This window comes from Balearica regulorum, chromosome 2, assembly GCF_011004875.1.
Source record: "Balearica regulorum gibbericeps isolate bBalReg1 chromosome 2, bBalReg1.pri, whole genome shotgun sequence".
NCBI classification, from domain to species: domain Eukaryota; kingdom Metazoa; phylum Chordata; class Aves; order Gruiformes; family Gruidae; genus Balearica; species Balearica regulorum.
In genome coordinates, this window is record NC_046185.1 from 44,409,198 (window position 1) to 44,425,300 (window position 16,103).

A 16,103-nucleotide genomic window follows, 5' to 3' on the forward strand; every position below is an offset into this window, starting at 1 on the left:
TTAAATTTCTAAAAAATTCCACAAAATCAGGACTGAATATTCCTAACAGGTAATGTTCCTATCTGATTGCTCTGGTTCATTCAAGAACCTGGTCTTGTTCTCCTTACTCACATAAGCAAATCTTTTTTAAATAACAGACTTATTCATTTAAGTAGGGTAAGCAGTGTTGTTTTAGCTAAGACTGGACAAGTCATTGTGGGGTTTTTTTACACAATAGAGATCCAAGAGGAAGCCTTTATAAGGATACATTTACAATTGCATTTGCCCACCAGCATTGTCAGTTCACAACAGATAACACAGGAATGCTTGTTCAGTCTTTCCTTGGACATCATTGCTTTTAATGCCTGAGTAAAGAATGAGTAAAGTCTTGGTAAAAGTCTCAAATGCGTTGTTGAAAGATGTGTATTTGTTGGGTAAAAATTAAATTATCGTGTTTCTGAAGCCATTTTTACAGCAAACCCTTACTGTCAATAGGAAATGGATTGTTTTAAATGTATTCTTTGAATATTTTAATGTATAAAATTGTAGTCTGAGAAACAAAACTATTAATGGGAAAAATCTCATGTGTGCAATTGCTAATCAAATCTCTCTTCAACAGCAAAGCATTTTTCAAATCCAGTGAAATTTTCTAATCGACTGCCTAGTGCTAGCGCCCACACACAGAGCCCTTGCCATGCCAACTCTTATAGCTACGGTCAATGTAGTGAAGACACCCACATAGCAGCAGCTGCTGCTATCCTGAACCTTTCCACCCGCTGCAGGGAAGCAGCAGAGATCCTCTCCAACAAACCACAGAGTCTGTCTGCCAAGGTAGGGTAGTCCAAGAACCTGGAGGGTGTGCTAGCTACTGAACTGTGCGAATAAACTGTCTTTCATGTTAGTGACTGCATTAAATCCCCAAAAAGGAGGCTTCTGTTTGCATGCTCTTTTGAAGAGAGACAGAGAAAAAATCGGTAACGTAGTGACCAGTTCTGATAAAATAAATAAATAGCAGGAATTCTGTTGTTACTCTTTTCATAACTGAGCCCTAAATACAGGGGGGGAGTTTGGTGGGAGGAAAAAAGAAGGATATTTGAAATCCAGTAACAATCTGTGGTGGATAATGAGTTAGATATGTTTAAAGAGGGAATTTTCCTCCCTCTGAAACCTGCCATAAGTGATCATTTTGGAGGCTGATTTAAAAAAAAAAAAAAAATCATACAATTAATCAAGGTGATATTTTTTCACAGCAATGGAACAGAGCTACACTTATTGAGTCTGTTGTGTTTGGAGCTCATGACAGTTTGACAAGGTGCAGGGGGGGAAATAATAACTGACTTTGGTAAAATTCTCCCTTCTGCTGGCAAGAGAGGAGAATCAGGCCCACAGCGTTTGGAGACAGATAATTTGGGCAAGTCTGTTGTAATGGAAAGCTGCCTAATATCATAGATGTTTGTGTGGCTTTCATGTTTTGGTTTCTGCTCTGCGTTTCCTCACAGATCTTTATGATTTACAAATGGTACTGTGTGAGCTATGAGCCTTATTTGCTGTGCCATTACATAGCATTATACTGCTGATGAAAATAGGCAAGATTTTCTTCTGATGACCGTGGTTGTGGGAGCACTGTTGTTTACCATTTGTATTAAAGTCAGACATGCTCCACCGCAGTGAAACTTTTGAAAGCTCTGTGTAGATGAGAGGCTGTCATTACAAGAAGTTGAGAAGAAACCATTGGGGAGTGAAAAAAGGTGTATTTATCAAAACACAAAGTAGCAGGTGTGTTTCTGCTGTGAGACTCTGAGTCATGATGTGAGCTCCAAAAGACAGATGACATATTTCTCTGCAAGTCAGTATCGCTCTACCTTGTCTATTGTAGCACCAGGCTCAGTCTGGCTAGAGGTGGCTTCCACAGCTGTTGCTTTACAATTTGGTTGGGCCTTCATTCACCATTGCTAAGAGGTTAGCAGTTAGGCTTTTAGGGCAACCACTTATTTTACCATCAGCTAACGCCTTGTTAGGTATTCTAAACCTCTGTCCTTTGCGGAGTGCTATCCCCTACTTTGCTGCCTTTGATTTCCACTTGTGAAGTTTCGGATCTTGAAACCGACATTGTGAGATGCCCCAGAGAAGACTTTTTTAAGGTGTGTCCATATGCATCCCTCATAACACAGACATTATCTGTTCATGGAACCTTTTCCAGATGACAGATCCATCCCTGATACATGCTGCAGAAATCTCCTTCCACCGGTCTTCAATAGAGACTTCTAGCAGGGAAATGGAAACTGATGCCAATGGCTGGATTAAATTGCTGCCGCAGCCTTTGGCTGACCTCAGCCATAGACCTTCTTGCCAGAGAAGAGCAGTAAAGGGACCAGGCATAACCCAAAGATTTTCTCCTCTGTACCTGCTTCACAGTTGCCAAATCATGGGGAAGGTTTGAATGGAAGTGAACATAACAGTAACGATATGGAGGGACACTTGGGGCACATAGCTTACTCCTTTTTCACAGCCAGGAATCCAGCCTAAAAGAAAATCACCTGCATACCTTGCTATCTGCCTGCCTCCACTTTTGCCAGACTTTCTGGAGGGCATACTGCTACAAAACATCTGACACAAGAATCAGAATTAGCTTCTGGCCAGAACACAGGCAAGTAAGCCCCAAATAGATTCGGTCGCCAAAACCACACAAAACCCAATTTTTATTTGGTTTTGGCTATTTATTACTTTTATCATACCGGACTCAAACAAAAAAATGTGGAAATAAATCTGTAGAGTCTCTTCAATGAAGATGCTTTCTTATTTTAAAATATGAGGCAAAAAACAAGTTTAGTTTTAAAAAAGACTACTATCTATTTATCAATGTTTCGGAACAGTTTTGTAGCTGGTATTGGCTGCAAAGGTAAATGTTTAACGGCTAGAATATCTTATATATTTTTAGATGATAAAAAACATCTCTTGAGACCTTATCAGTGCTTGGACTCAAATAATGCTGCGTCAACAGATGACTATAGAGTTAATGATTTCCTTTTTCTACTCAATAGCACACACATTCACCAGATCTGAAAATCCCTGTGTGGGGTGACTGTGTTCAGAGCCCCGTAGTATCAGACCTCTCACCCCTGCCCCTTGCCACATTCCTTTGTTCCTTTCTCTAAGAAAACCTGATTAGCATTGTCCATACTTTAGCAGATCAAAGCTCCTGACTTGTAAAGGTGTTTGCTCTTATACGAGCATCAGGCAGCCTCCCAGCAAGCCAAGCCATGACACTGCAGGTGGGAGGCAGTGTGGTGGTACAGCAAGGACACGTGGGACCACAGAGGATTTCCTGGACTTGCAGGAAACCCTTTGTAAGTAGCGCAATTGTCAGAGCTGCAAAAAAATTGTGCGTCTAAGTTTTAAAAGCAGAACTTGAGCTTCAAACATTTCAAGCAAGTGTCATTTTCTTGTATTCGCTCAAGGCATGCATATGTCACCTTGCTTAAACAGGTGGGGAAAACACCAAAACATTTTTTAGCACAAGTGTATCCCCTAAGTAATTTTTTTTTCTTTCCGTCTCTCAAATTTTATTTCTTGACCTCCAGAATGTTGTCCATTTTTTAGTAAGAGTTGGCTGTTTTACCTTGAATGTTCACCACTTTTCTGTAAATATAGATAACACTTAAATGAAAAAGTGTTTTTTTGACAGCACAGTTCCAAATTTCATTAACTGAATGGATTTTCAAATATATACATCACATTCTCTACATATCAGTTCAAAAGGGACAGTCTAAGGCAAAAAATGAAAGAGAAGGGTAGCAAAGGTAGAGAAATCAGATTACACATTAACAGTACCATTGGTAAGCAAAGCTTCCAACGACATCTAATGTACAAAGGTGATCTGCCAAATATCTCAAGATTAAAATTATTAATTCATATATTAAGCAATTTAAAGAACAAATTTATTTTGAAATGAGCAGTAAAATTGATCCTAAGCTTGCTTTATGAATTATCTGTCAGCTGCAGACAAAAAACTAAGATCATCAGATACCTTGCTGACAGGGTTTTCAAAAATAATTAATACAACATTAATGTTACATTTTCTGAACCATTCAACTTCCGCTTGGGACTGTAGTAAACTGTTCCCCTGCATATAATCCTGATCAGCCAATTCTCATGCAGTCAGTACCTCAAACCAGTCTCCTGGTTGCATTTGATTTAGTTTATGTGGCTTCATTCAACTCCAACTGAAGTCAAAAGAAGGACTCCCCTAGAAGGGGAGTTTCTAGCACAGTGCAAGAGTCTACATCATTGTAACAACCAGGGATCTTCCGTGTTTAACAGCCCTCACTGCATTCATGTCTCACAGAGGTAGCTGCAAGCAATACAGTTTATCTGTATCCTCATCACTACTGCTTGCCAAACATTTTGTTGACTGTTTTGGTGTTTTTCCCACCTGTTTAGACAAAATGGCATATGCGCACTATGCCTTGAAAGAAAACAAAGAATGACACTTGCTACAAATGTTTAAAGTTCAAATTCTGTTTTTGAACAAAATTATGTCATCTCTCCATTCTTGGATATTGATGATGCTGATAATTACATCAATTATTTCAACAATGTAGTTAGTACTCAGCACGTTTATCAGGCAGTCCTTTACTCCAAATACCTTAAAGCCTAAATACAGGATGAAAAATCAGCCAAGAATATCACTAGGTACCATCCTGTTATACTGCTGTGCATATTGCTCCTTGAGTACATTCTTGGCTAGCTTTTTTTAGTTTGTGAATTGCTCTGGGCTGAAATTGTGATTTCATTTTTGTCTCAGATGTTGCTGGGCATTTACAAGTTCTCTTATTTTGACCCAAATTAGTATTTTAATTTCCTGCAGAAGAATTCAATTGCTTAAATTTAAGTCTGAAGAATTGAGGACCAAGTGCGTGTATTTTTATCGGCTGGGAATAGAAAAGATTGTACTCGTTTGGATGGTATTGCATTAAAAATAGCATTCATACACATTGCAAGATACTAGTTTCAGAGTTACTCCCAATAGCAGAACTGAAGAGCTCTTTTGAGCTTCCCAGACTAGACTGAACTGCTAGTGGAAATGCAAAATCATTGATAATGTTGTTTCTTTGGACTTACTTAGTATTAAGTTGTATGGCTGATACCAACCAAAGAATACATAAAATCCCTTATATGTAATGACACAATCTCCCTAAGGTCACAGGTTTGAAATAAGATTCACCCAGACACAATAATTCACTCTTTCTGATCCAGCTATGAGATAAAGCTTAACTTGTAATCGTTACTGGAGACACACTGCAGAGTATTAAATATTGTGAGTGATCAGATGGACCAAAAGCATATGAAAAAATGCAGGAGTAATTTGTCTCACAAGACAACATCCTTTATTGTTCTAGCTGATGCAGTTCAGTTCTAAGGACAAGGCTTAATAATGTACTAGAAAATATTCTGTAATATTTATGTCATAAAATAAAGGAGGCTGAAAAAGCTTGACTTTAAAGTAAAAAGCACTTGAAGAGGATAGAGACCATTTTTTGTTTACGTATTTGTATTAGTCTTCATTTTAAATAGATATTCATAGTAGAGTACTACTTGTACCTTATCTTTTCACTGAATAGATCCTGGAATAAAGAAAATATGCTTCAGTCATTTTTCTCTCATTTTTTTCTTCTGGAATCCTTTCTCCAGCTGCTTGTAAAACCTGTAGGGGTGATTTACACTGTCACTGATGTGGGAGTAGATAAGGAGTAACCTGAATTTAATTACCGTGTGTATCCTCTTACCCTCATTGATTTTTCTTCATTGTTTCAGTGGACCTTTTTCTGCTTTACACCAATGTAAATGTAAATGTAAATGTAAATGAGATTAAAACCAGGGTCCAAAGATTTACACAGCTGCAAACTAATATAAGTTAGGAAATAATAAGATACATTTGCATCTTAGTTTTGCTTAGATTTTTAAGGAAGCATCAGAACAGTTTACATTGTTTTGGTAGCTATATTTTAAATAAGTCATGATAAATGGATAAATATAGGCCTGTTCACACATGCACTAGAGTTGACAGTAATAAGATCTTGCCTCCACTGAGGAGAACACAGCCTTTACAAGTCTGAGCTAAGCATAGTAAGTGCCATTTTCTGTCAGCGTGTCATAGCACTGCTCTAGCATTTTTTGCCATTTGCCATTTTTGTCTTTTTAGTTCCATTTTAAAATTAATGTAAAAATAAATGTGGTAAAACAAGCAAAGGAGACATATTGAGAGGAGGGTGGGATGAGAGTAGGAATGAAAACCGGAGCAGTATCTCCAACTAGCCTCTCTTTTTCCTCTGCCATTTGGAGTTTGCTACGAAGGCAGCAAAGTGATAGCTCTTTTATATCATTCTGAATAAAAAGCCATGCTGTAAACGTGTGATCCATCCTGCGATGGGCAAAAGAGGATATTTTTTCCATGACTATATTTAATTGTTGTGTGCATCTGTGAGCTCACTTAAACCCCATCTGTACGCTACTTCACAAACACACAACCCAGCCTTCCCTGATCAGAATTAGGTACATGTTGGACAACCCAACTTCTACGTGAATTTCAGGAAAGAGCTGAGGAAGCTTTAAATATCCACATTAGTAAATGTTCTGCTTATCAGCTAGAGCTCCTTGTTGCAGCTAATGGTATCTGGCTTTTGGAGACAATATATTTCCTGATATATTTCTATGTCCAGTTTCATCGAGGAGGGGACCTTGATTGTTTTTGGTCCTTTTTGTTGTCGCTGTTGCCTTCTGAGTAGTTGATATTTTGTCAGTGACAGAGAATCTGCACTATTTATGGTTTTTTGCACTATAAAACTACTGCAGCCCAGTCACATGGCTTCCTTTCCTAAGCCATCTGTCACAGAGGTCTGGAATTTTATGTGAATGTTGGTTGTGCAGACTTAACCCAAGTTTTTTTATTATGAAAAATGTCAGCAACTACAATATTTAGCATTTTACTTTACATTGGTCATTAAACTTGATTACTGTAGCTCTGTTTCATTGCTATAGTTACATATCAACTATGAAGCCAAAAAACACTGGGGCGGTCATGGCAGAGCTATATTGTCAGATCCTGGAGTGTGCGCTTGGCACTGATATAGTTAATATCTTGGATTTTTGTAACTAAGGTTTATTAATGCTGGTATAAAAATGTATTTGATATTATACAGATGGCATAAGATGTTGTGGTTACTAAGTTATTATCCAGGATAAGCTGCACTGTCAAATTCAGGGCTTAAAACTATCACAGGAGATTAAACTATTTACTAAAAAGGGGCAGAAAGATATAACCAAAGCGTCTTAGTATGAACATATTAGAAGTGTATTTACTTCCCATAAATATAATAAAACATCTCTCTCTTTAAGCTGTATGATTGAAATTGTGAACTTTGCTATGCAGGAGAAGCAAACATAAGAGGTGCCTGAGTTTCTGAACCGGGGGCAAGCAGATGGCTTGGTAGTGCTTCAGTCTAGGTGGGCATCTGTCTTAGGCCCATGGATACAAAATGGAGTCAGGGCGCCTGAGTGAGGAGAGATCACTGGGCCCTAAATTTTCAACTTCTACCAACATTTTCAGTCTAAAGATTTCTTTAAAGATCCTTAAAAAGATTTAATCAGATGCATTCTACCTTTAAGTAAGTCACCACTGGCAGTGGTAGAAGACAAGGCTGCACTTTCAGCACAGAGGAAGAATTCCCTGTTTCTCTGCAACTATTTTTAAGACCCTCAAGCAAGGATAAGTTTCACTGCCCTATCTTTAACCATTAAATGGTTGACTAATCATCCAGCTCCAGCAATAATTAATAGGAAGAAAGAGAAAGAGACTCTTTTTGCCAGTGTCTCATCTCTTCCTAAGGAAGTAGACTAAGAAAGATGGAAAAACTTGCCCCCTGGACATACCTGTCTCTTTTCTGTTTACAACAGTGCATCTAGGGTAATTCACTTACTCTATGTGTTTACTTTTATATTACTCGAGGTAGGAAGTCTCAGTCTGGGTTTATACAACTGCCTGCTACAGTTATACAGCACCTAACATATCTAGCCTCAAATTCCCAAGTGATATCTGAGCTTTCCAGTGATTCAAATAAAAAAGAGTAGTGATGACAATAACAGGAAGACACAGAGCAGTATTAATTACAGCAGTCTACATGTGTAGATCTATGATGTTGTTATTTATCTCCATAGTCTTCAAACATTTTCCACCTTATTGAGGGCAACACACAGAACTAGACTACCAAGTGCTCCTTGAGAAGCCATCTCGTTCACCTCTTCCCCTTCACTTTAGTAATTGTTGGCAATAGCAAGGACAAGTTTTACACTCATCCCTATATACACAAAATGTCCATATGCAATATTGCAATTTGAGCATGAGGGGAATATTTTTGTTGCTTCCATTAGTAAATTGCACTTTCAGGAGCTTTTCATCAATCCAAGAAGAGAGGTTTGTACTCTTTTTCTGGGGTCAGACAGGGAAAGCTGAGCAGCTGTACAAGAAGCCTCTTCTTGTGACCAGGAGCTGCTCTGAGAGCTTCTCCCAGCCTGGAAAGAGAATTTGGGTCTCTCCCAAACTGCATACTCCCCTGCAATCAGAGGCTACTCTTTAGTGTGCTTCCCAGGTGGCAAAAGCTTTGTTAACCCATGCTGAAGGTCTTCATTAGGGAGAACCTCCTAAAGATCCCCCTGTGGCTACCAGTCTAGTGGTCTCAGTGTAGACCTGTGCCTTACTGGCCTAGTCAAACTATGATTAAGGCAATAGGTTATTTTGAGTTATATACAAAACCCTAGTGATAATTTCTCCTACTGTGCTACTTCCAGGCATATTTCTTCCTCCCTCGTTCTCTTCCCCCATGTTGTAGATGTTGTCATATTTCCAGGGGGGAGGGGAAGGGAGAGTGTGTAATAGTAATGCTGTTGATGACCTAAACAATGCATTAATGCTTTTAACTGTGAATTGGGGTCATAGTTCTCTGTAAGAGTGAAAAGATCAAGAAGATTTAAAGCTAAACTTTTTTTAAATAAAACTAGATTTAGGGTGTATAGGTTATGGTTTAGAGACATCTTATTTAAATTCTACTTACTATGTTTAAGCTGAGATGCAGGGATACCATTACTGAAGCTACTCTTAAGTCTGCCTAAGAGTTGGACATTAACTGGTATAAATCGAAAAGCTGGTTTTAGATTCAGATAAATTTAAATAAAAGCATGCATTTATATTTATCCTTTAAAAGCACCACATGGTTATGTTGCAACCTCACCATGTCCACAGCCAAACATGTCTCTGTTTCCTGTTCCATGTCAGGGAGCTGAGATAGAAGTGGATGAAAATGGCACTCTGGATCTGAGCATGAAAAAGAACCGAAGCCAAGACAAAGTTATGCCTCTCACTTCGTCCAGCACAGCACTTCCCACTCCTTCCTCTTCTCCTTTCAAAACAAGCAGCATCCTCGTAAACGCAGCCTTCTACCAGGCTCTTTGTGAACAGGAAGGCTGGGATGCACCAATCAACTACAGCAAGACCCATATCAGGAAAGAAGAAGAAAAAGAGGTATTTTTTTCAGTTTCTGAGTGACTTCTTCCCTTTGATGAGTGGCCATATGATGGTCTTTGAGATGACCAATCCAGTGCAGTTTAAAGGGAATCAATTCGCACAGGTAGAGGTTTGTGAACACTGAGTTGGTGTTAATGCCCTCTCGGATGTGGCATAAAAAAATCAATACTCACTTTGAAAAATCTTGCTTTCAGACCCCACTTTCAGAGGTTGAAACAACAGCTGTTGATTTCAGTATGGGTTGTGAATGCCCATAAGTCTCTCAGATAAGGAAATCAAAGCTATTCACAATTAGAGAAGTTTGTTGTTTTTTAATTTTCTTCCTAATGGATCAGTCCTGTAGAACATCATACACCCAAATGACCTGGGCATCACTCAAAAAAAACCCCAAAAAATCCAAAAAACCCAAAATAAAAACCCAACATTTTTTTCATGCTGAAACGTAAGGTATTTTTTTCCATACCAACTCTTTGTAATTCTAGATAACTCATTATCTAAGTACTTAAACATATACTTAGACCCTTGCCTGCAATATTCTTTTGGTGGAAACTCTTTTATTTTACATTTAACATACTTCAAGAAATCTCTGTCACTGAGCCTTAGATCTCACAAGTGAGTCTAGTGGTCCAGAAGTCAGTCTGAGAGCATAAACTCAGAAATAAGAAATTCCTTGTTAAGAACTTTTAAGAATTCCTGAAGGTTTTGGTTACAAGTAGCACAATTTCCACCAGCTGTAATATTTTTTTTTATTTTATCCCATAATGATACAGCATAGAAAAACTAAGTGAGTATGTACAGGTGTCTTCCATTTTCAACCTTTCCTAGGAAATGGAAAAGCCCAAAACTGAAAATGCAATTGCAGGAATAAAGGTGAGCAACTAAAATTTCAGCAAATATTTTTATTTAGTAACTTTCCAACTTTTATGGCTAACCTTCCAGATTGCCACTTCCAAGCTGATAATTGTCTTGATTTTTGTTTTGTTTCTGTTTTACTCTTTCATGTTTATTTATCCTATCTTGACAACAAGGCATCATGGTCTCCTTTCTTTGTTTTTCTTTCCTAGTCTTCTATTTTTGCTGGCAAGTTTGGTTTTATTTTTTTTTTCCTCTTAAGCCTGGCTGTCAGAGTATGGATTGCTTGCATTTTTCTTAAATCAGGAAGGGACCATCAGCACCTTTAAAGGCTAATTAGATAAAATCTTGGTAATTAACATAGATGAGCCTGAGTGATAGCTTTCTGAAGCACAAAAAAAGATGTCCCAATTTGGAGTATTTATTCAGCTTCAAATACATTTTCTCCCTCTTTGGTTTTATATATCAAATAATAGCATTTGAACATTATATTTATTACAAAATTACCTTTTGCTCAAATATGAAAACTGTCACTTCAAGAGGACATAGACAGTGGTAAATCTATTTAGGGTTGAGGTTAGGGGATCCAGGCCTCCAATTCTAAAAACACCTGGAAATAAAAGATGTGAAGAAAAAAAATCTGTCAGCACTGCGTAAAGTCATAATGATAGCTCTGAGATAGTTTGCACCACAGTGGATCATTTCTTGGAGGCTGGGTTGTCTTGAAGAGCAGTTTGCAGTCACCTCTGTGGGGCTGATAATGCTCCTCACCTCACCAACGAGAGCACAATCCCTGTATCAGGCTTTTGGAGTGGGTTTGACACGAGGCGGTAGGCTGAGGTCTCGGGCTCTTCCCCGTTCATGCCGCATGTTGTGCTAGCACATCCAGCTTTGAGAGGACCGCCTCGCTGCAGGGGATCAATCGGTGATGCAGACTTGGCAAGGGGCCTCTCCTGCCGCTCCTCCTCCCTGCTGCCACCGAAGCTCAGCGAAAGGGCCACCTCCGCGTCCTCCTCAGTGCCTGCTCGACTTTTGGAAGGCCCCAGTGGGTGGCTGGCTGCTTCCCTCTCCCTTACAGGGAGCTGGAGGCATCAGCAGACTATTTGATAGGACATAAAGATCTGCGTTCAGGAACTCTTGACCCTTGCGCTCGGTGCTTTGACACTGTGCAGAATCAAGGATCTGGCCCCAGACCTCTGCTGTGAGCTTTTGCCATCCCAGGGAGTGCTGACATGTCCAGTGATCTCAGGGCCAGAGGCTCTGTTTTGCACATTGAAGACTGACAGTTATCCTCATGCAAAGAAAATGACTGATTATATCTATTTCTAATTCATTGTTATCTGGTTCATATGCACAACAGTTGCTTAATTTTGGTGGTAATTTCCAGAAAATATTGTCTCTCTCTCTCTCAGCGAAATAGCCTGTCCAGATGCCCCCTTAAAAAAAAATTCTGAATTTGGAAAAAGCTCAAAATCTCTCCAAAAGGAAAGCACCGAGAAATAACTAGAGCTGTCAGTTAGTTCAACTGTCAGTTCTCCAAAGATTTCAGGGCTTAAAAATGTTAAAAGTGCCAGATGCTATTATCTGTTATTCATGTTACCATTATGTTCTGGTCTTTGCTGAAATCAATATAAACTTCCATCTGTACATTAATGGAGTTTCATTGCTTGCTTGCTTTTTGCAGTGTGCATGCGTGAATACACACATGCTTTTTGCAGAAAATAGTAGTGTTTGGACTGATTGGGCTGGTTCTGATTTTCCTTTTAGTCTGGAATTCTTGAGAATTTTAATAGCATTTAGTTATAAATCCATTCAAATGGGAAAGGAAAAATTATGCATATGGTTGGACTTGACTATCTGTGACAATCATCAGCTAACAGACCAAAAAAGTGGGAAGTGCTAAAGGTGTTTTCCCAAAGGACTATCTCTCCCTCTAAAACTAAACCACTGGAGAAGCACACAAGCCAAGGCATGATGCTCTGTGCTCAGTCCTAAATGCTGAGGAACAAAAAATATTTGGTCCTTAGGTCTGACATACTCGTTTCATACAGATGCAGCCCCTTTTGGGCCACATGTACTGATGTAAGGTCCTAGAAAGGCAGAGTTTCAGTATTCTTCTGCCTGCATTCCCCTTGCACAGTCTTCCGTTAGCAGCTTCTATACAACCGAAGTTGTCATGCTGCTTGAATAATACCAAGTGTTCCACAAGGCGCTAAGACAACACTGGAGAAATCACCTGTTTAAATGTACATACGTCTCCCTCATTCCTGGGAGATATACCAATGGAAGTTAACTAGGAAACAAGCTGTATTCCCACTGTGGTCGTTATTAGATTTTTTTCTCTTTTTTTGTCTTCTTCCAAAGAGCAGTTACTATGAAACTGTGTTTGTGTATGCGTGTATGTGTATGTAGCTATTGGTTTAAAAAATTACGAATCTGAATAAGTAAATTCACAAAATTCACAATAAAGATTTGAAAAAAATTGAATTATTTCAAAGATAGATAGAAAATGAAAATAATGCAATTCTAAACCCTCTGGTACCAGTTATACTGGTGGTTGCAGATGTACTCATGTCAACCTTCATCTTGCAGTCTTATTTTTGTTAAATGATTCAGTGAAACATCATTAAATGAAGCTGTGAACTGCAATGCTGTAGTATTTTGTCAAGCCTTGATATACATAATTCTCAATCAGCCCTCTCTGTGCAGCAGGTATCACACAGTGACATGATGAATACCTCACATACACAAGTTTCTGGTCCATCACCAGCAAAAGATCAAGAGATATCTTTCATTTGAGATAAAAACCACAAGCTATATATATGAAAATATTAATAAACCCTGCAGCATGAACAATTGCAGCTACTCTTGTTTGCTGCAGGTGCCTCCTGAGGTACATCACACAGCTCAGGATCCCAGGGGAGTGCCAGAGTGGTCTCACCACCACCCTCTACTCCATGCTCCTCTCAGTTGGCACTTAGACAAGAAGTGGAGGAGGCCGATGTGTACCTGGTCCTGATACAGTCAGGATCCAGTCAAGGCATGCACTAAATTTTTAGAAACACAACATTGGTCCTCAGTTCAGTGATAAAGATGCAGCCTATCAGAGTTAGCTGACAGACAACTGATAAGCCAGCTTTCTTCAACCTCCATTACATTAAATGGAAACCACCTTACCTGTGTGTTTTTGAAGTTATTTTGACATCTGACCCCTTGCAGCTGGCAACAAAGGGTCAGCCATTTTGTTGCTTCTTTTTGGAGCTTTTGATTTTATAGTGATTAACACTGGTGATGATCCCTGTAGGAGATGGCATTTATGTTTATATAAGAAAATCAGGTGAGAATTTCTGGACAGAGAGAGTCAGGAACTAGAATCCCCATTTTGCAGATTGCAGTGGCAAAAACACACCCAGGTGCCACTAGAACCAGGATTTAACTCAATGTTGGAAAACAGTCTTTGAGGTTCCTTGAATCTTGAACAAAGTTGGCATTCATTTTTCCTCTTCTGTTTTTTAGCATTTTCATTTCCATGTTTGGAGGACTTTCAGCTATTTATTATTTCTGTATTAACATTTTAACAGTACCTATCATTGGTTTTCATTTTCTTTATTACTCCTTATCTGAGTTTTCCTTTAGAAGTAAAATTCTAAAAGCCTAAAATATATCAGGGTTTGTTTTTTTTTTTTTTTGCTTTTTTTTTTTTTAATTTAAAATAATTACTGGATAATTACTATGAAAGAGTGTTTAGAAAAGATGAATATATGTATTTTTGCTTACTATATTTGTAGCAGATGAGATTATTCCGAGACAAACTAACCCCACAAATGTGGTTGCAAAAATCAGTAGTAATTGATATAGCAATAATATGGCATAGTTTCTATATGTATGTGTAGTGTGAGTTTCAGTAGGCAGTAGGTAGCCAGTACCAGAAAGCAGAAGGAAGTCATATTGAGGATCCAGTCTCCAAACAGGCAAAGATGAGCTGCCAGAATTGAGGACCATATGGAAGCTTTATCAGAAGAAACACCCCCGCAGAGCTTACAAGTCCCATTAGGCAGAATCTCCATTTTCAGTCCAGATTCTCCTCAGCCCTCCGCTCTGCGTTAACAGCTCTGCAGACATCCCTGCCCCTCTGTCCTGGCACGTGCGTCAGCTGCACAAGCCCAGAGCATCTATGGCACCAACCCCGCGAGTTTAGCAGGAGCTGGGAGCTTCTCCTCTCAACCACAGGCAGCGGTTTCTTCTCCTACAGACGGTAATCTCTGGGCAATACCTACCTGCGTATTGGAACGGAGTCACAAAACTTGAAGGGCTTAACAGAGATTTAGTAATTGATACTATGGGCTTTGAAGAATTCTTGAATGATACAATAGCCACAGAACATCCCTCCAGAAAGGAAATACTTATCTTTCATTAAAATAATAATAGTTGAAGGCATTAGTTCTCAAAACAGTATAAACTAAGCTGTTTTGAAGAGATCAAAGAGGACTTTTCAGAAAACAAAAATGTAATTTCCTTTCAGTACTCCAAATTTCCAAAATGCCTTCCCAAGGGAGTGAATGGTCATGGTCCATACCATCCATCAAGCAGCACTGTAGCAGTGTGACTTTACTCTACAGATAGTAGAAATAAAGAACTACCCTTAGCAGCCTGCAATGAAAAAAATTTCAAAGTGGTTTTGGTTTTATGATTTTTATTTTAACAAGAATCTGCTCTTTGAATAAGATAACAAGTCATTCCATTCTACAGATCTAAAAAGCTTTGCATGTACATGTTTATGTAAAATAGGACTTTTAATCTACAATTTCAATTTTGTAATTCACAGTACAATGGTACTCACTTCAACTGTATACAAAACTCAGCGATGTACTTGCACAGAAAAAACAAGAACATACTTGCCAAAGTCTTGTTTGGCTCTACATATTCAACAACTACTTTTATTTTAGCTGTGTATTTTTCTTTGGCCTTTATCATCATTTTATAAATAGAAACCCTATTTCCCCTACGTATGGCTTAAACCAGCATCTGCCTTCAGAAATACTTTCACAACATTTTTAAAAGTCTACCTATGAGAACCTGAAACTGCAATGTACTAAACTTTCTTCATTTCTCCCCATCGTTTCTTAAGACTTTTTTTTTAATGTTTTCCAAGAGGTTCTCATCTTGCCACAGCAAGTTATTTGTTGAATATATGGAAGGCCTTGAAGAGAGAAACTTTTTGTCACATTCTCATTTAATATTTCAGAAAGATCCAGTGAGCTCTCTGGAAAACATGGAGGAAAAGAAGTATCCAGGAGATGTCTCCATACCAAGTCCTAAACCCAAGCTCCATTCAAGAGATCTCAAAAAGGAACTCATCACGTGAGTCACAAAAAATGCCACGTTTTCCCCTGCCCTGGTAAAGACTGACTACGCCGTTGTTTTGAGTGCTGTTCTGGAGTAGTTTTGCAGGAGCTGAGCAGGGACACTTTGCATGACTGTTCGGTGCAGGTAGTTAGCTCCCTGGTGTGGGTGTGCAACCGGGTAGACATGAGGTTTGGAGCTGAGACAAGCCAGGATAGGCCCGTGGGGCTGGACAGATTCATGCCTAATGTTATACTGGGTAACACTCCTTATTCCTCAGGTAGGTGACAAATGGGCAACAGCTCCTTCTACAAAACACACAGTTTTGTAGTGTGCTACAGACTGGCTGTGC

At 38.9% G+C, this 16,103-nt stretch overlaps 1 protein-coding gene across 1 annotated transcript in view; it reads left to right on the plus strand.

Moving 5' to 3' along the window:
• Positions 1 to 16,103, plus strand: part of ST18 (ST18 C2H2C-type zinc finger transcription factor) — a 67,829-nt gene that overhangs the window by 34,459 nt on the left and 17,267 nt on the right. The window contains exons 9-11 of the mRNA XM_075747097.1: positions 599 to 810; positions 9,308 to 9,553; positions 15,654 to 15,769. Of these exons, the coding sequence (XP_075603212.1) occupies positions 599 to 810; positions 9,308 to 9,553; positions 15,654 to 15,769 (574 nt within the window). The remainder of the gene's footprint in view (positions 1 to 598; positions 811 to 9,307; positions 9,554 to 15,653; positions 15,770 to 16,103) is intronic.